Source organism: Scardinius erythrophthalmus, assembly GCF_964197995.2.
Source record: "Scardinius erythrophthalmus genome assembly, chromosome: 9".
Lineage (NCBI taxonomy): Eukaryota > Metazoa > Chordata > Actinopteri > Cypriniformes > Leuciscidae > Scardinius > Scardinius erythrophthalmus.
The window spans coordinates 18176490-18196708 of NC_138229.1; the positions used below are offsets into that span (position 1 = coordinate 18176490).

General features: G+C 36.4%; 1 protein-coding gene across 1 annotated transcript in view; it reads right to left on the bottom strand.

The window, feature by feature from the left end:
* colec12 (collectin sub-family member 12) overlaps positions 1–20219 on the bottom strand; it is a 30260-nt gene that overhangs the window by 4595 nt on the left and 5446 nt on the right. Inside the window, exons 2-4 of the mRNA XM_081374784.1 lie at positions 20058–20108; positions 3331–3453; positions 275–361 (exon numbers count right to left, since the gene is read on the bottom strand). Coding sequence (XP_081230910.1) covers positions 275–361; positions 3331–3453; positions 20058–20108 — 261 coding nt within the window. The remainder of the gene's footprint in view (positions 1–274; positions 362–3330; positions 3454–20057; positions 20109–20219) is intronic.

Consider the following 20219-nt stretch of genomic DNA (forward strand, 5'->3'; position numbering starts at 1 on the left):
TAAATAATAATAATAATATTATATTACAGTAAACTACCTAAGGATTTATTTTTAACTATGTCATTCTGATAATGCTTTTTTCTTCATTATGATAGGTTATCATCGTTTTTGACGTAATGCCACAAAATAATATACATTTTATTTAAAATATACATTTTAATTCAGAAATTCAAAACATCAGAGAAAATGTGTATTCAAATAATTGTATGTGTGAAAAGAAAAATAGATAGGACAGACATTTTGCCAGTTATGTGATATTAATAGGGCAACTTACCAAGTTTCTTGAGGTCTGTCTCAACAGCCATGATTTTCCCTCCATAAGTCTCCATACCTTCTGTTACATTATCCATCCTTTGGACCACTGTGGGACACACATAACAGATGCCAGTCAAACCTCGTCTGTACTATGTACTACAAGTATACTATAAATCCTGAAGGATGCACTTTTAATAAAGAGTCAAGAGGCTGCTTGAGATTCATCTCTGAAATTTCCTTCAAAATGCTGATCATTTTGACCTGTGGACATGATTCAACAATTTTAACTTTCAGTGCACATGCATACAAATACAACATAAATTCCACACATACAGTCATGCAGGAAATACATGACACTTCATTTCCTCTGGAATTTGGAATGGATCCTGAGGAGTCTTTATCTGAGCATCTCCTGAGCCTTTGTGGTAATTCCCAGCAGTCTTGCTAGCACCACTTTAGATATTCAAGGACAGATTTTAGTCTCATCCCTGATTTGTACAATAATGAATCCCCAGTTTAAGATGTCCAAGGGCTAAAATGTTATTATAACCTGACATAACCATGACTAGGCCATGTATGTACTTATGTACAATGTTGTAAACATCTTACGTTAGTCTTGATTCTAGAGTTCTAGTGTTCACATGCACCACTAGAGGGCGCTTTCACTATGTATTCTGGTTGATTCTTTTAGTAAGTGGTATATGATTAAAATACCAACTGTCACATTCATCTTTTTCTTTGGAATGGTCAGAACACGATCTTACAGTCTATTATGACAAAGTCCTGGTATGGCTTCAAAGCCCCCTCTTGATCCCAGTGTTTATCCCATTGAATATCTCTCTGGCGGTCAAACATGAATGAAAAAATAAAGTCATAATCTTTGCTCTCTAGTGTATTTACTATCACTGTTTCAACTCGTGTGACCTCTCGTGTTTCATTCAGACATGCAGCACTCAGCAATTCACTGACAGCAAACTCAAACACATCAAAGATCTAGGGTGTTAGCATTCCTGACTGTGCTTGTGTAACCAAACACAAAAAAAATATATGCTGTAGGGGAAAAACAAAACATGGAGGTCCATTTCAAAGGCTTGTTGGTCATTTTCACACTGGGAGTCTGTCAGCGTGGGGTCAACACTGCCAGTTCCTCCTCTCAGTCTCCAGCCCTCCTTCTCTCTCCAACTCTCCTTTCTTTCTTGTATAAGCCATGTTATTTTTGAATGGAGTTTAGTAGAACGGTTCTCTTAGCTGTATTAGGCCTCTAAATATGCACCAAAGACCATAACTGGACTAAATCTGAACATGCAATTAAAACTCTTGTTGTTATTTAGCTGTTCAGGAGACAGTTTAGAAGTGATACAGAATAAGCAATAAAGTGACCATGATTCACTCTGGCACTGCCAACAAAGGAAACAGGAACTGCATTCAGAATGCCACAAAGTCCCTGTCAATCAACCTGTGGGTTTCGGGACAACAAATTGCTGATAAGGCATAAAATCTCCTCTAGAGCAGGTTTACAGTGAGACTTGCTGCTTTACATGGTCTTCTCATCTGGTTGGCATTAGGGCTTTAGAGAACCAGAGGACACATATGGACTCAATGGACACATGATCTGGACAATCAGATCAAATACATTGAAAGGTAAATAAGCAAGGAGACATGTTCAAAGATACAGGGATGAAAGTAGAAAACAATCAATATTAGTGAATGAGTGTACAGTCTTATTTTAGTCTTATTGTATGATAACAGATACTTTTATCCAAAATGACTTGCATTGTTGTATGTGTGTATCTATCTACTGTAACTGTCTGTCTGTCAGTCAGTCAGTCAGTGTGTCTGTCTATCTATCCAGCTAACAGAGAACGTTCTGTCAAGGTTCACTTAAAGATATGAACAAATATTCTTCCAGTAACGTTAATAAAACATTCCTTAAAAGTTATCTGGTCTTTAATAATGTTCTCAAAAAAATTACTTATACATTGTTCATGAAATAAATTTAATAAACCTGAAACATTTAGTTGTAAATCAGAGAACATTCAAAAGTAACGTTCCCATTATGTTTGCAAAATGATAAAATAGACTTTTGCATAACCAAGAATAACCCTTTTAAACTGGACATTTTGAATGTTCAGACAACATTCAGAAATAATGTTTTTAACAATAAGGTTATTAAATTGAACTTATTTGGTAATGCCTTATAATATTATCTCTTTTCTTCTCAAATTGCAAAAAAGGCATATTTGATCAGTTCATCCATTCCTTAAGAATCAAACCCATTAGCACTGCAAGCTATAGACTTGTGCGCCAGAGAGACAAGCGTGCAGCCATGTTCAGAATTATCTTTTCTTTGAACTTCGTTATCATGAGCACTGTAATGTTTGAAGCGGATGTCAAAACAAATGTATTTTAAAATGAGTGGGTCATTCATAAATCCGTAAGATCTTACCTTTATAATGTGGAAATACAAACCGGAAGACAGAACACAACGAGCGCAGCGCTTAAAAGGGCTGGGGCTTCATAGGGTAAATAGGAATGCTTTAATCACATAACTGACTAAAATTACTTAAAAATCAAACTATATACGAAAACTAGAAAAATACCTCTAATTTACAGTGGCTGTCTGGAAGACAATAATGTGCATTATCTTACCCTGATTTTTAGCACCAGACAAAATAAACCACGATGCTTTGTTTCACAGCGCTCTGGCTTTCCCAGCTAATATAGAAAGCAGATGCCACAGTCTGATTGAAAATATTTGGAAAACTATCTTGTTTCTATGGTGCAATACAGTTGCCTTATGTCAGGACAAAAAAAGTGAGCCAAAGTTCAAAACTGAACAGAATAAATTATGTGAATGTTAAATTATGGCACATTCTTGATACATATTAGTTGGACATAAAAAAGTATAAACCCAATGAACCTATTTTCCAGGTTTCTGGTCTAAACAACAGACGGCAGGAATTGTCCGTACTGTACTTTTGTTGATTTGCAATCTTCAGTGTGAAAGCAGGCTCTCAATGACTCTAAAAGATGAATGAGAGTATCTTCAAAAACAACGATCAGAGGAATTCCTACCTTTGTATCCCAGCACAGCCACAGCTATGGTGAGCAGAGCACAAAGCACATACAGAAGAGCAATGGCCACCCTCAGAGCCCAGTCATTTTTACATTTAGTGCATTCACTTCCCTCCTGGATACCTGCAACACAAAAGGGCACTGCATCACAAACATTGAAAATGCTTTTCAGCCTGATGTAAATACATATCCCTCAATCCCTCATTCTTAGATGACTCAAACTCCAACAGGAAAAATCAGGGAACCTTTGGTTCCTTAAAGAGATAGTTCACTCACAAATCATCATTTACTTAGCCTAATGTTGTTCCAAACCTGTGTGACTTTCTTCTGTGTGACATAAAAGAAGAGAATGTCTCTTTTTTTCAGTAGGGTCCAATGTTGTTTTGGACCTGATTGACTTGCATTGTATGAATAAAAACATTATTTAAAATATCTTCTTTTGATATTTAAGTATAGAAAGTAAATAATCACAATATTTGTGTAACTTTTTTTGGCAACACTTTATAATAAGGTTTCATTAGTTTACAGTAGTTTCACTTTTGTTAACATGAACTAAGAATGAACACTACTTTGACAGAATTTATTAATCATAGTTAATGTTAATTTCAACATTTACTAATACATAAAATTAAAAGTTGTATTTGTTAAGAAAGGACTAATGTACATCCAGCCGTTTATTATCGCAGAATAAACCCCGACAGAGTGATCATCACCCCGGCGCAAAGTGAAAAATGGCAGCAGCGTATGTATGAAACCAGTTATTATTGATTTGAATATTTTATTAGCTCAACAAACGCAAAACTTCCACGAAGAAAAAACTTTACTAGCAAGTGTAAAGCGCCGACTTTAGTGACAGTTACCCAGATTAGCCTGAATTATCAGTTTTTACCGGTTATTTTGGGAAATAACATACCACTGAATGGCACGACTGACCAATCAGAATCAAGTATTCATCAAAGCCCTTCAATAACATTAGTTAATGCACTGTGAACTAACATGAACAAACAATGAACAACTGTATTTTTATTAACTAACATTAACAAAGATGAATAAATACTGTAACAAATGTATTGCTTGTTGTTAGTTCATTCATGTTAATTAATACATTAACTAATGTAAACAAATGAGACCTTATTGAAAAGTGTTACACTTTTTTATTGCATAATCATATTTTCATGGTCTTTCAAACCACTATTTGACATGTTGATGATGACCTATGCTTTTCATTCAAGTTTTAGACATGGCTAAGTTTAGAACTGCCAAACAAAAATTGTCAAAACATCTGAAACACCGTCAGGAAATTACTTGAAGAAAAAAACAACACAAAATTCCAAGGGACAAACAACTATTTCAGTGATTTCACGCAAAGCAGCTTTAGAGATCGCAGTGTTTCACCACATGATGGTGTAAGCGAATAACTGCCTCTCTGTTTGTTTTCAAGAGTCAAGCTGAAACTACACCATCGGGGCTTACTGCAGCGAGAGACCATGTGTCATGCTTGTCCTGAACATGAATGACTGATTTGTGTCAGTCTGGTTCAGATTACCATTGAGCCAAATTGTTTTCCCTTTCGGTCCAGGGGGAATAAGCAGTCAACCGTAAACAGTGTCCCACTAGGACAAACCACAAGTTTGTATGGTCATAACAGACTATGACGTCAAATTCGCCACACACTGCATGCTCTTGCTGCAGCAAAGAGTAAAGATGACCCCTGTTGTGTTTAAGTTGAGGCTTAGCAAATAAACATGTCCACTATCTCCAGAAACACTCCAAACATTCCAATGAGGCTCACATCCTTGTTTGACTTATCAGCATATGGTCGGAGTGGCAGCCATGGCATCCAGGTCAGGCTAAAATGAAAGCCCCAGGAGAGAGCTGGGGGGTGGGCAGGTCGCTGAGAAGCTTGTCCTTAGACCCACACATCTGTGTAAACATCATGGCAGAGCGCCTCAAAGGGCCCTCCAAGCTATGGCCCCGGATGTAGGGGGGGTTTACATCGAGGATTTGGTGAGGTGGTCTGTGTGGGGGATATCAGAAGATGCCTACCCACCCTCACTCAACTATAACCAAACCGCACCATGTAAACAAGCAACATTACAACCTCTGGCTATGGGTCACTGGGGTGTGCAAAGGAGAGACAGAGAAAAGAAAACAATGAATTCATCACTTTTACATTGCTGTAGAGTGTTTATTGCTGTGTTTTTTTCACCTAATGAAAACTATTAAATAGAGATGGACAAATTGCTCCTGACTTACAGCACTGAAGCTAGATTGCAACACAGCTTGCTCCTTTTCACACATGCTTTCAAAATCAGGAGGGAAAAGCTGATTTAACTGAAGAAATACAGATGTGTTCTTTCAGATAGCTGGAATTCCAAGACGGGACACTTACATTTGCGCTTTGTAACAACAGACAGGGAACAAGCAAACATGTTCCACTTACACTATGGATTGGGAAAGAAAACTGTTTCTTATTTATTCTTATTTTTGGCATAGTTTGTGTAACATTAGCAACACATTATTAGCTGTTTGATAACATAGTCAAACAAAAAGCTAATCATATTAATTACCGTTATGTGTCCGACATTTTAAAGAGCGATACCATTGTGCAGCGTTTACCTCAATAAGTTGGCTGAGTGAATCTCTGAGCTGGCATGAGTGGAGGCGGGGCTAATTAGCATATTCATGAATCTGCGTATACTAAATGAAGCTATTTTAAGGCATGAAGATTTTTTTTTCACAAGGAAAAACCGTTTAAATATGTCATGTTTGTGATCAAAGATGAGTTTTAAAGGTGACATATTATGACCCTTTTCACAAGATGTAATATAAATCTATGGTGTCCCCAGAATGTGTCTGTTAAAATCCAGCTCAAAATACCCCCCAGATAATTTATTATAGCTTGTCAAAGTTGCCCCATTTTGGGTGTGAGCAAAAACACTCTGTTTTGTGTGTCCCTTTAAATGCAAATGAGATGCTAAAAAAATACAATAACAAAATACGCCAATCGCAATCATCCAAAATCTCAAAAATAACCAATAGCGGAGTGCAGCCTTACGGAGAGACTTGCCACTTTTAGACTGCAGAATCTGACTTGGTCATTTCTTCACGATTCCCATCCTTGCTTAAAATGTTTCCTTGTTCAAACCTCTCACACACTTGCCAAATGTATTAATGCAGTCTATGTGGGCCGTACATGACAACAGTATCTATAAAATATCTATATCTATTCGGACACATATCCAAACACCCACACATTTATTGTTTGTAACTCACACACATAAGAAAACCTATAGGGAAAAACAAACTGAGGCCCTGGAATGGATGACCATATCTTGCCCTTTACTACAGGGCTTTAGGGAGGGTCTGGAAAGTGGCTAGAGTTAATTTCAACAGGCCAGCAGTGACTGGTTCAGGTCCAGGAAATTCCCAATGAGAAAATAACTAGTCAAACAGCCTGAATGAAGTTAAAGCATAACACAAAACAGCCGAATCCTACTGTATGTTAATGTGCATTGGATGACGGTTATCCTAGTCAACACTTCAGAGTTTGGATCTCATGATGGATCATATTAAAAGTTGGAGAACAAAAGTGCTGCTTTAACTCTGAGTGAGATGAGGTTGTTAAGTTGTGGCAGGAGATTGGGAGAGAGAGAGAGAGAGAGAGAGAGAGAGAGAGAGAGAGAGAGAGAGAGAGAGAGAGAGAGAGAGAGAGAGAGAGAGAGAGAGAGAGAGAGAGAGAGAGAGAGAGAGAGAGAGAGAGAGAGAGAGAGAGAGAGAGAGAGAGAGAGAGAGAGAGAGAGAGAGAGAGAGAGAGAGAGAGAGAGAGAGACCCGCATCAATGCCTGTGCAACAGCTGTGTTTCATTTAGACTCAGGAAGTCGCTCAAAGAAAATTCCTGTACTTCTTTTTTTTCTTTGTACCTGCTATAAGACCCACTCACACTTGCCCAATGCAACAGAACACTTATGATGGAAATTTCCATGGCAACAAAAATAAATTTTTCCACAATACACACAGAAAGTGGTCCATGTTTTGATTTGGTACTGTGACAAAATATGGAAGGGGGATTCTTCAATTAGGGTAAGTTTTTGCCCTTGAATGATTTCAAATATGCTCTTGCTACTTTTATTATTCTAGTTTTAGCATAAATTATAGTAGGTTTTAACTTTTCTATTGTCTCTTTATAGAATTTTCTCATTTTTAAGAATACTGAAATGCATCTTGAGTCTCGAGTCTGCGCAGTTGTGAGCGTGAAGTGGAACCACGGTATCAAGGCCCCGCCCACATTCCCGCAGAAACGGTTAGTACAGTTTACTGCAGAACAACTCTTTATGTCAGTGTGAAATAAACAGTTACGGAAATGTAGAAATTAAAGTTAAAGCTCCCGAAGATCCAGAAAAAAGTCTGTTGGTGCCTCAGTGACTACTTCGCTGTCAAGCTGTCAATCACAGCTGCCAATCATGACGCCACATTCCTCTTTTTATAGCATCAAATAACTAAATAAAACCAAACTTATTTAAAAAACTGAATACTTGAACTTACGTCAGCATGATAAAAGCTACCTATAATGACAGAAACCATCTTTGGAAAAAATATATTTGAAGTGTAATTTGATTGTTTGTTTTGTCTCACGTCCCATTAGATTACATTGAAAGGGTGGGGTTTATGACCTATAATGCATTCAGTCACCAGGGGGGGATCGAAACGTTTTGGCTTCACTTTTCAGGACTTGTGCGGCACACTTGTTTCTACTTGGTTATACAGGGTAAGAGGGAGAATGACCAACCATGATCCCAGCCTTATTCCAGGACAATGAGACAAATGTAGTTAAAAGTGATAAATCACCCAAGATCTCCAAGGCCGTCTAATTTGGTCTCACATAAACCATAAAGGCCTCAAGTAGCCTTTACATTTTTTTTTTAAAACTTGCTTGCACATTTACTGTGGGTGTCTGATTCATAATTATGTTTAATGATGCCTTCCTTAACGTTCAAATGTTTGAGCTATTGTGACCTACAGTTTGAAAGCTAATGAATAGTTAGAGATACATTAAGCCAATCTGAGCAATGAACTCCTCAGGGTCCAATCAGAGTCCAGGCATTTGAGAAAAACAATTATTTTGTCATTTGATAATAATTATAGCCTTATCTGCATGATCTGCATGCAACAAATGTGCAAAAGCTGTGATAATAAAGTATTTTTTCCTTATAATTTCATTCAAGCCTTACCTCTACTGATTTCATGTTGGCCATCGTTTTGTGACTGGACACATCTTGAAGACCAGAAGTGTGAAATGATTAAGCATGGTCAACTAATAAAAACAGACCCAGTCAGTCTCTGAAGATGAAGGAAACAAACCCTTGCTGTATGTTATTGTGGTTTATTTCAACATAATAAAACAATGAGTTTCATCATGTTAAATATATGCTGCATCTACAGTATCCCTATGTGGCCACTGCTCACATCTGGAATCATCACTCACAACAAGACTCAAATGAAATACTATTCACATGCAATTCTTGCAATTCAGTTGTGTAGCACCAGAAATAGCAAATTTTGTGAACCTCTCTGGATCCAATCATCATGCCCCCAGCGTCCCTCAAAAGCCCCCTCTCTGGAATGTTAACAAGTAACGCTTTAAAAAAGGGGGTAACTACAGAGACAAATTACTACACCATTATGTTTATAAACCTCTGAACTGTACAGCTCCACACTACTAGCATGCCATGCATCAACATTTTTTCCCCCTTTTTTGACAGCAAACAGGTTTATAACACTTTAAATGGGCACAACCATCTGGAGCATATTAAAGAGAGAGAGAGGGGGGGGGGGGGAATCAAAGGATGCAAGAGAACATTTGATACATCATTCCACCATGCCAAGGACTGAAGAACAAACATCTAAAATGTCAGCTCAGCTTACAGTTTGGATTCAAGGAATGATTTCCTCAAAGAACCCTTTATGTTACTGACTTTAACCTCATTTTAAATGCAACTTGGGTAAAGGAAGTGAATTCTGTAGCATATTTTAGAGAGATGTTAACTTATGAACGGCTTGAACATGCCACCAAATCTGGTGTATCCGTGTGGAATAGGTCTGGACCATTAGCACAGCCAATTAAACTGGAGCATTTTGATTGAGCGTGTAGATTCATGAGATTGAATCTTTATAGAAAATGACTAACAATCCAGGTTATAATTCCTGCAGATTCTTACGCACTCATGGTTGGGCTACGACATGAAGCCTTTGTTTACATGTTTACTTGTCTCTGCTCAAATGTAATAAGACACATGCAGTTTTGATACAAACAAATCAACAGCAAGCAATTTATAGAACATCTTTGTAACGTTTCTGGATCCGACAGTTTTTTTTATGACATCAGCAACAAAATAAAGGCAGAAATAGGAATAAATCCTCTCTGGAGTTCAGAGAAAGGCAATAAAGTCTTTCCTAAGACATTGGCAGAATCACTGGGACACGTGTGGACTGTTTTCAGCTCCAATTATTTCCTTATGTGATCAAGGCCATGTGCAGTTTTAGAAATCCAGTGAGACTCTAAAAGAATGAAAAACTAGTGATTGTGAAAACAGCTTCTCAACAGCTTGAATAACTGGTTAATGGTCATTCAAGATAAATTAAACATATTTTGCTCTTTCAGCTTAGAATGAAAATATTGAGAAAAGACTAGCGTCCATGTAGATGCTTATGTGGAGCCCTGGAAATCATCTGTATTGTATTACTGTAGAAATACAATGTCGAATAAAGCACATCCTTAAGAGGAAATCCTAAAAAGGATGTATGGAAAATGTGTGGAGACAAAAACAGAGAGAATTCACAGCCAGCCAGACAGGCAGATCCCACTCAGAATCTGAGACAGGAAATCAAAATCCAAAGCCAAGAGCCTCTGGCTAATGAGCTAAAAGAGAGATTCTGTTCTTGATATTGGTCTATTGCACTAAATAAATGCAAATGCCTTTAAATCCATTCTTCTCCTCCTACTTTTCCAAATGGTTTAACAGTATTATGCTTATAACTTAACCTGACCCTCAATTTATTTGAAGTTATTTATTTTATGTAATGTCTGTCTAGGTGATTGATGCAGAAAGTGTCATTAAAAAAAATAGCAAGAAAACAATGTTGGCTTTGATACATGGAGTATTTGGCAATGACTTGAGTAAAGTGAAATCACCTTGTTCCTATTCCAGAACACAATATGTTATTTTTATTGTTGTTGTTTTTAATTGCACGATATAAATGCAAAACAACTCTTTAGTCTACTCCTTACAAATGTACATACAGAACTAGCATACAGTCATTGCAAAGTCCTGGCGTTGTTCTCTAGTGGCTTAGTATGAAGTGGGAATGGGATACATCCTTTGTAGCCTCTTCACTCACAAGCATAAAGCACAAAAAAGCTACATTCACAGTTTGTGCAGACAAAGTGAACAAAATTTATTTTTTATGCTTTTAAAACCCAATCTTTTAGACTGCATAAGTGATCAGTGAGCAGATTATTATAGCAGATTCTTATTATGCATGTGCTTATAGGTGGTGCAGTCATTTTCTGGCTGATCTACACTCAAAAAAAAAAATGTTTTGCCTCTTGTTCAATTTAATGAATTAAAATAAGCTAAAGTAACACAATTGTTTAATATTTTGTCACAACTTAATTTAATTGTGTTCAATCAACCTAATATATTTAAAACTGAAGTTTACTTAATTTAATTTGTGGGAAAACTACATGAAACATTTTTGTTGACAACTAACTGGGCAGTGGATCTGTAGTTCCCAGCATGCTTTGCAAGGGACTGCATTAGGAGGGTAAATTTAGGGATTAAAGTGTTATTTTATGTGTTTTTCTGTAAATGGAAAGATGTTGTTAGTTAATGTTAGTGTTTAATATTCAGTTATGTTAGAAACTTAGAGGACTTTCTGTAATGTTTTTGAATTTTGTGGTTACCATTATGCAGAAGAGTGGCGACTATGTTTAGATTAGGGCTGTGGGCACTCATACACTATACATGCATTAAACCTCTTTTGCAAAGTGGTTTTAATTTAAGTGAGCAAAATTAAATTAATTAATTAATTAATTTTGAACACTCATAAACTATTTTTTGAATTAATGTGATTAAATCATGGAAAGGATTTCCACGTGATTAAATGCCTTTCTTTCAGCATTAAGCACTTTTGTTAGGTTAACTTAAATTGCATAGATTGGATCAACTTTATTAACTAGTGTAATTGTACTACTGTAAAATAAGTTGGATTCAACTATATTTAATTAAGTTGAATGCACATTAAGTAAATTAGTTGGTCCAAAACATTGCAAATTAGTTGGGTTGACACTATTAAATTAAGCTGAGCCCAACCATAGTAAATAAGTTGAATCAACCTTAATAAATTAAGTTGACCCAACGTAAGTACATTAAATTGGAATAACAGAATTGCATAATGCTGAAATAAAGCAAGTTAATCATGTGGAAATCCTTTCCATGATTTTTTTTATGTTCATTAAAAGAGTTATTAATGAGTGTACAGTAGTTGCAATAGTTTTGACTTGAGCGTCAACCAATGCCAAATGAGTTTCAAATAAACTGGCCATAGAGAAAAGAAAGGTGAATATGGCATGCTTATGTATTCTATGTCATCAGGTTTCCTTAAAGCATAAACACGTGCCTCATTATCCCAACATTAGAAACATTAGGCCACAAGGGCACATAATCATATATGATCCAGACAAACAACTAAAGGCTTATTAGTAAAACATTTGACTAATCACATTGAGTCTGAGCCTCTTGCATAAATCTGCTTCACTGTAAAAGCATACTCGTAGTGGCATCATATTATGGTCAACTATATATATATCTCAAGAGCAGATTTTTTTTATTGAAATAAAGATGTAATAAAATATCAATATCAGATGAGAACTTTATGGCTTGTCAACTAACTGAAATTAAGTTCAAAGCTGAAGTACTAAAAATTTAACTAAATAAAAATATAAAAATAAAAAAAAAATGACAAAAGCACATAACCTAAAACAAACAAGTTAAAAAACTGAAAATATAAAAATAAAACTATAGTATATAAATCATTATTAACACATTTTTGCATACTGCATCTGCATTCTTAACTTATACAATTAAATTTACGTTTACATTCACATATAGGTTATTTACATTCGCTTAGTAGATGTTTTTGTTTCTAAATCCCTAGTATCTAGTAATTTTGAATTTTTAACTTATTTAGTTTAAAAAAGATATGTCATACAGTGTACAAAAGTACAGAACAAAGCAGAATTCAAACGTAGTTTAACTTAACAGCCTCAAGGCTAAAGCATTTTTTTTAAAGAGGGTCTTGAAGGACTCATGCTAATGACCTCAGTGATAGAAATCATATTACGAAATAAAGTTTTACTTTCAATCTTTTATGGTTAAGGTTTTATAAGGAACTGAGAGGAGACTGCAGGGGCTAATGAAAAGAACACCTCCCACAAATGTACTGCTGCCTGAACCGATTTTCAATACGGCTCATTGCTCTTGACAGTAATGTGATGTCATCTAGATGTATCCAAGGAGATTCAAAACACCCCCCTCATTCAGAACACTGTAATGTTCTGGAATCCGGCCCTCAACTTTCATGACAGAGAAAGAGGGGGGGAAAGACCCTCTGAGCTATTGCAGATTATTTGGGGGTCTGGATACATAGTCATATAAATGTAGTACCACTGCTCAGAGAAACTTGCTTGAATGATAATTGAATTGTTATGTAGGCTACATGTTTCTTCAATAACACATAATACACGGACGATAAGAGTGTTACCACAGAGCCATAGAGTTATATTACACACTGATTTACAATGATTCTGATGTCAGCTGAAAATCATAACTTGCAGTGAAGAGGGATACTGATTTTCCTGTTTTCTGCATGCACAATTACCGGGTGACATTTGTTTCATATCTTCAGTCTCTGAGGCATGATCTCATTTCGTCAGTATGTTTGCCAAAGAACATGCTTGGAAACAAAAAGGCTAGAGAGTAAATTACAGCACTAAACAATGATCCTTCAAGGAATTAATGGCATAGTTCAGAGTCAATAATTCCTGCATCCAAATTCAAACAGCAAAAACACAATAGGCATTAAAAGGATAGTTCAACCAAAAATGAAAATTCTGTCATTAATTACTCTCCCTCATGTTGTTCCAAACCCGTAAGACTTTCGTTCATCTTCGGAACACAAATGAAGATATTTTTGATGAAATCTGAGCGATTTCTGTTCCTCCTTTGACAGCTACAAAACTACCACTTTGATGCTTGAAAAAGAGATCGTAAAGCTAATCCATATGAATCGAGCGGTTTTGTCCAAATTTTCTGAAGAGACACGATCTCTTTATGAACAGATTGAATTTAGGCCACATCAGTTGTGGTAAACGGAAGCTCAAGTATGTTCGCTTCACATGTGAGAACCAATGAGGTTCATTCTCGTGTTACGCAGAACCACAGAGGTTTTTTCTCGCGCGTCAAGCAGTTACGGGTGAGCTTCTGTTTATGTTCGCTGATCAATGTTTATATGTGAATAAAAGCCTAAATTCAATCTGTTCATATAAAGCGATCGAGTCTCTTCAGGAAATTTGGACTGAACCGTTCAATTCATATTGATTTTTTTACGAACTTTTGAAGCACCAAATTGGTAGTTGCTGTCAACAGAGGGACAGAAAGCTCTCCGATCTTCATTCATTTGTGTTCTGAAGATGAACAAAGGTCTTACAGGCTTGGAATGACATGAGGGTGAGTAATTTTTTGGGTGAACTATCCCTTTAAAGCCATTTAGAATTGTGAAACACTTTCTTCTCTTCTTAAAGGGATAATTCACCCAAAAATGAAAATGCTGTCATCATTTACTCACCCTCATGTTGTTCCAAACCTGTATGATTTCCTCTCTTCTGCTGAACACAAAAAAATATATATTTTAAAGAAGGTTGGTAATTAAACAGTTGCTGGTCCCCATTGACTTCCATAGTATTTTTTTTTTCCTACTATGGAAGTCAATGGGGTCCATCAGTCTTTGGTTACCCACTTTCTTCAAAATATCTTCTTTTGTGTTCAGCAGAAGAAAGAAAGTCATACAGGTTTGGAACAACATGATGGTGAGTAAATGATGACAGCATTTTCATTTTTGGGTGAACTATCCCTTTAAAGGGACAGTTCATGCAAATATGTAAATTATGTCATTATTTAATCTATGGCCTATTGATTTTTAGTGCAACACAAAAGTAGAATTATCTGTAAAATTGTTATGCAGTCCTTGCCATACAACAACCAGGGGCTGTCAAGCTCAAAAAAGGGTAAAAACAAGGATAAAGACCACAAAAGACAACATTAGGTGGATTGTTTATATACTATTATAGTATTTATGAATATTTTTTATTTAGATTTTATTTTTACATTTTCATTTTAGTTTAAGAGTTGTAATTTTATTAATGTATATTCTTTTTTTATACATCTATTTTTTTCTAGCTTCTTTATTCTAGATTTGAGGTGAATGTACATTTATTGGTGAATAATAACCTTATTACATTATAGGAGATTTTTCATTTAATATTTAGTTAAAAAATAATAATAATAATAACCTGCAATTTTATGTTTTTAACCACTGATAAAAATCAAGAGCCCAGAATGTTGTACTGTACCTTTAAATTTTAGACGCAAAGCCATTTTTCATGCAAAGCCTTCAAAAGACTTTAATATGGAAATGCATTAACAACTTTCATGATACTTTTATGGTGTTTTTTGTTCTTTTTGGAGTTTGACAGCCATGGTCACAAAGGACTATGTAAAGAGTCTTTAAGAAATTCCTTGGCTGAACTGTCCCTCTAACCTCTTTACTGTGCATGGAATGTTCTAGCAGGGGCACAGTCATCTGCGCTGGCGGGAGGAGTGTGAGTCGGGGGGTTTGGAGCGTGAGTCGGGGGGTTTGGAGCAGGAAAGGTTCATGTTAGTGGGTGGCCCACCGCAAGGCCTGGATCCTGACTCAGCAATCAGCAGCCGTCACAGTGGAAGGCTGTTCATTACCGCAGCAACTAAGCTTAGCCTGACATAAGCCAGAATCGCCTAAGAGCACTCAAAAGCTTCATCACTTTACGCAGCCAATAAACCCACCAAGCTCTTTAATAAACTTCCATGCCAGGCATGCTTGACACGTAACAGAACAAAGTGCAACAAACACCAGGAAAACGGTGCCACTCCACCCATTGCGCAAATAACTGAGATACAAATATAAACACTAATTACATTGGGAGACATAAAAAACAAACTACAAAATGAAATGGGGATGTGTTCGCATTGTTACAACACTCAGTGGAGCCATGTCCAATTAAACTACAGATGTACCATGAAGAAAAATACATTGTGCCATAGTTCAAAGTGATTACAGTCCAAATGTCAGCCATCAGTGGAAGAAATCCTTGCTTTTTCACAATAATTTAGAATTTATGAACGCTTATCTGAGTTAAATTATACATTGAAAAAGTAAAAAAAAAACATAGCCCGATCAAGAATAATACCATGCATCAGTTCCCTTGACAGCCAAAGTAATCAAAGTCTCAGAAACAAAGGCACTGTGCCTCTGTCTTGGCCAGTTCCGCAAAACAGATTGCCAGTAAGTAGTACTCCGAGCAAAGGAAAATACTAAATCTTTCTTTCACTATACCTTTTTTTTTAGGTCAGGAAGCGCAGAGTTGATTTTGGCTGAGTTGGGAGCCAAAAGACTTTCATTAATATATCAGACACAGCGCTGCAGTCTTTTATTGGTAATGGCAAAAGAAAAAGGTTGGTCTCCATCAGTGACATGTATTGTTTTTGAATGAACGCCAGACCCTGTGGAGCAAGAAAAGGCACAGAGTCCATCCATCATTTAGGTGTGACACCCTATCATATGACAGCATGTTACAGCGGGCAAGAACATTTCCGAAGACCTCCTGTAAGAGTGGACGGATGCTAACTTGACCCACTCTCCTCACACAGTAGAGTCCACCAGATGGTTTGTTTTAGAAGCTGAATTTATATCTATTTGTCAAGAGTGGAGAAGGAGAGCTTTGGTTGCATTCCTTGTTTACGCAAGGAGACCGCCACTCCTGATCTGTTCCCTGTCATACAAAGAAAATTGACTACTGAGAAGCACGAATTTAGTCAAGGCCTTCAACAACAAGTCAATTCAGCATAAACAAGTAAGATTTACTCTAAATCTTTCTTGTCACTGTGTAAACTACATTGTTTTACAAAGAATTGTCAAGTTCAGATTTGTGTGGCTGCTTATCTCTCTTTTCCAAAGAGTCTCCACCACTGAGAGCTCCAGCAAAGGTGCTTTTAAAGAGGCGAATTCAACTGGCCTGACCCAGCATTGACCCAAGCGCTTTCCAGAATCCTTACAAACCATGCTATGAACCTCCTGCTGGGAACCGGCCATTTGTGAAAAAAAACCCTGTTCTCTGTTGAAGAACTGTGTGTCATGCTCATAATCCAGGCTTGAGAGATAAGGATAAAATCCTCCAGACCCCCCCATGCTCATCCCGCAGACCCTGTTGGCCATCTACCTCCATATCCTCCTGGTCTCTGCACATATATTGAAAACACAAAAACATGTCACGTTTCATGGCAGCATTACAGAACATCATGAAGACCCAGGGGGGTGCATTAAGCAAGTACTCTGAAAACATTCTCTTCTGGTAATAAAAAACTTGAGCCAAATCAAAAACACTCACTCTGGCACAAACATAATACTATATCAAATGCATCTACTACAAAACGTAAATAAGAACAAAGACAGATACAGATACAAAAAAGAGACAGATTTACTAGAGAAACAAAATTCTGTAAGATAACTTACTTACTTTCCAACTTTCTAGATTTAGTTCAATTTATGCTTTAAAACAAACAAAAAAATAAAATAAAATAACAAACATTATATCCTGAACGATTCTTTATTTCATTGTTTTTCTATTTGGTTTTGGTTTCTTGTTTTGTCAGAAAAATATAGAAACAGGTTATTACTTGTTTATTTTTTCAAATTGTGAAGGTTCTTAATAGAAAAAAAAAATATATTTTTTTAAATATAAAAATGTATGTGTGTGTGTGGTCTTGGTAAACCTTACGTTATGGGGACAACATATTTGGAAATGTTTTGGTCCCCATGAGGAAAACAGCTTATATGTACAGTATAAATCCTTATGTCTATGGAAAGTCCACATAAAACATGGAAAAATACGGATTAAGAAAATCTTAACCAAAAATAAAGATTAAGAAAATGTTTCATTTGTAGAGTGAAACCTACATCCTACTGTTATTTTTCTCGTCAGCTTTTACTGTGAGCAATCGATAAATAATAGCTCATGTACTTTACTACCAGACTTTACCAGCAGTATTGCTCATTTCTCTTCAAAATGATTTAAAATGGTTTCTTTCTGTTTTTCCTTACATCTACTTCCTTCCCCAACAAGCACTTTTCCCCATTGGCATTGAAAACCATCCGAAAAAACATATTTCCATGTCAACGGCTTGGAATATCCAACAGTAAAAAGGATACCTTCCTCTGAAGGATAAAGAGTAACTTTTGCCAAATATCTGGCAGCACTTAAAATAATCAACTTAATAGTGAAAATGTGTTCAAATCAAACTGTATGACAGATCCAAACAGACAGGGTTGATTGTCTGGTTTTGCCACAGAGAGAAGCGGCTAGAATAGTTTCCAAGCTTTCCCACTTTCTGTCTATGACTGCACTGGCTTAGCGAAAAGCAAAGTGTAACCACTTTATTTAAGAGGGCACACACCTCTGTGTGGACCTCACAACCCACCTGCCCCTACACTCTTGCGCTGACGCAGCAGTTACTCATTCTGCTGGATTCCTTCAAACTTCCTCACTCGTTCCCTACACCCACCTCACAGCCATCAAGCCAAGAAATGAGCCTGCATGAAAAGAAACAGTTCAGTGACTATAGACTAACCGGAATGTCAAACCCTTGTAGATAATTTCTGTGTAATATGGGACTGCAGTTCTGTTCAAACAAACATTGCAATAATATAGCCAACCATATTTCTTCCATTCATTATTGCCCAATGCAAAGTTTTAATCCAATTAAGCTCTAAAGACTCATCCAAACCCCAAACTTAACCCGAACTCTGACTTGATCATAAAATCTCATTTATAAAGGAAACCTAACTCCAAGTGTAGACTATAAACCTCATAAATCACCTGTATTCAGTCAAATTAACTTAACACTCCAGTAAAGTGCTCATGACAAATTCACCTGGTACCACTCTTCTGCTGTGACAAATGAACTGTGGGCTCGAGACCAACCACTTTTAAGAGCTGTGCTCTTAATGTTCATGCCCTTTATCAACCCATTCCTCTACCTCAGTGGTCAAACAGCACATTATTACTCTGGATGAAATGAAATCTAAGTCAAACTGGGAAATAACTCATGCTGCTTTAATAACTGCTAGATGGATGGTGGTAGCTCAGACAGAAACCTGAAGCCTTTTATGACCACCAAAGACAATTGCAAAGCTTTAGTTTAAAGGAAATAAAATATCGAATTACACAGATAATGTGATGTGTTGGTGGAGGCATCTCTTGTGGGATACAGTGGCTAAATAAAAGAAAGCACTTCTTAAAATGAAGAAGGTATGAGATTTAAAGCAGATGCTAAATGAACATAAATCTTCAACATGCATTCCTACAGCATCTACAATGCCTTGACATTTTTATAATATTGCCTGTCACTATTGTATAGTTTTTTAAATATTTTCATGCTATGGCCAATAACTGATAAATGTCCAATACTATTCTATATTGTTTTGTCTAATAATAATTAAAAAAAATAGAATCAGATGTTGATACAACGGAGCCTTAAAAAAAATTAGATGGGAGGAAATATAATAAGTCAATGCTTTTGCGTTCTCTCACTAATGTTTTGCGTTCCACCGAGAAACTTTGCAAAACCTTTTGAGCTCTTTACACGTGAACACGTGAAGTTTTTTGCAAGCAACACAAAATTTCTTGGGGGAACGCAAAACATTGGCGAGAGAACGCAAAAAAAAACTTATTTTTTCACCCATCCCATATTTTTTTTCCAACACCATGTCCCTTTAGGGGCTCCATATGTTTCAAATTAATTTAAGCAACACAGCATTATAATGTACAGTATGAAAACTGTACAAACCTTAAACAAAGCAGCGCTTGCTTACCAGAACATACCTCAAAAACTAGCCTGACAGACACTCATTCAGCCCTAAGCCCTAAGTGAAAGCATCAAAGTGAATAATATGACATATAGAACTTCACAATCAAATCCTAGAGGAGATCTGTTTCATGGGACTATAGACAAAAAAGCAAAACATTCAAACATATTATAAGTAAAGAATGATCACAAAACAGTCAAATAAAAAAGCAAAGAAAGGACTGAGGCACTAAACATTCACTAAACATCCGTCTGATGGGCTAATGATAATAGCACATGTTTAGAGGGGAAAACAACTGCGGCAGACACCAGATTATGACCTTGGGTAACTTATAATCAGCTTTCCTGACTGTAAGTTAAGGTCTAATTCACCTTTCAATCACTAAAAACCTGTCCAAGCTGATATATAGAGAAGAAGGAAGAAAATGATGAAGAACATCTCTATCGATCATGAACTGGCTGCAGATTCATCAGGCACTGCAATACACTTACCAAACCTTTTGTAGCCAAAAGACTGCACTTCCTCTTCATCATTGAAGTCGTCTGCAAAAGAGACAAATGACAATATATTAGTATTGCAAATGCTACATGCCTGGTAATCACATGATGTCTTAGTATAATATCTGACACTGAAATATAATATTACAATTATAG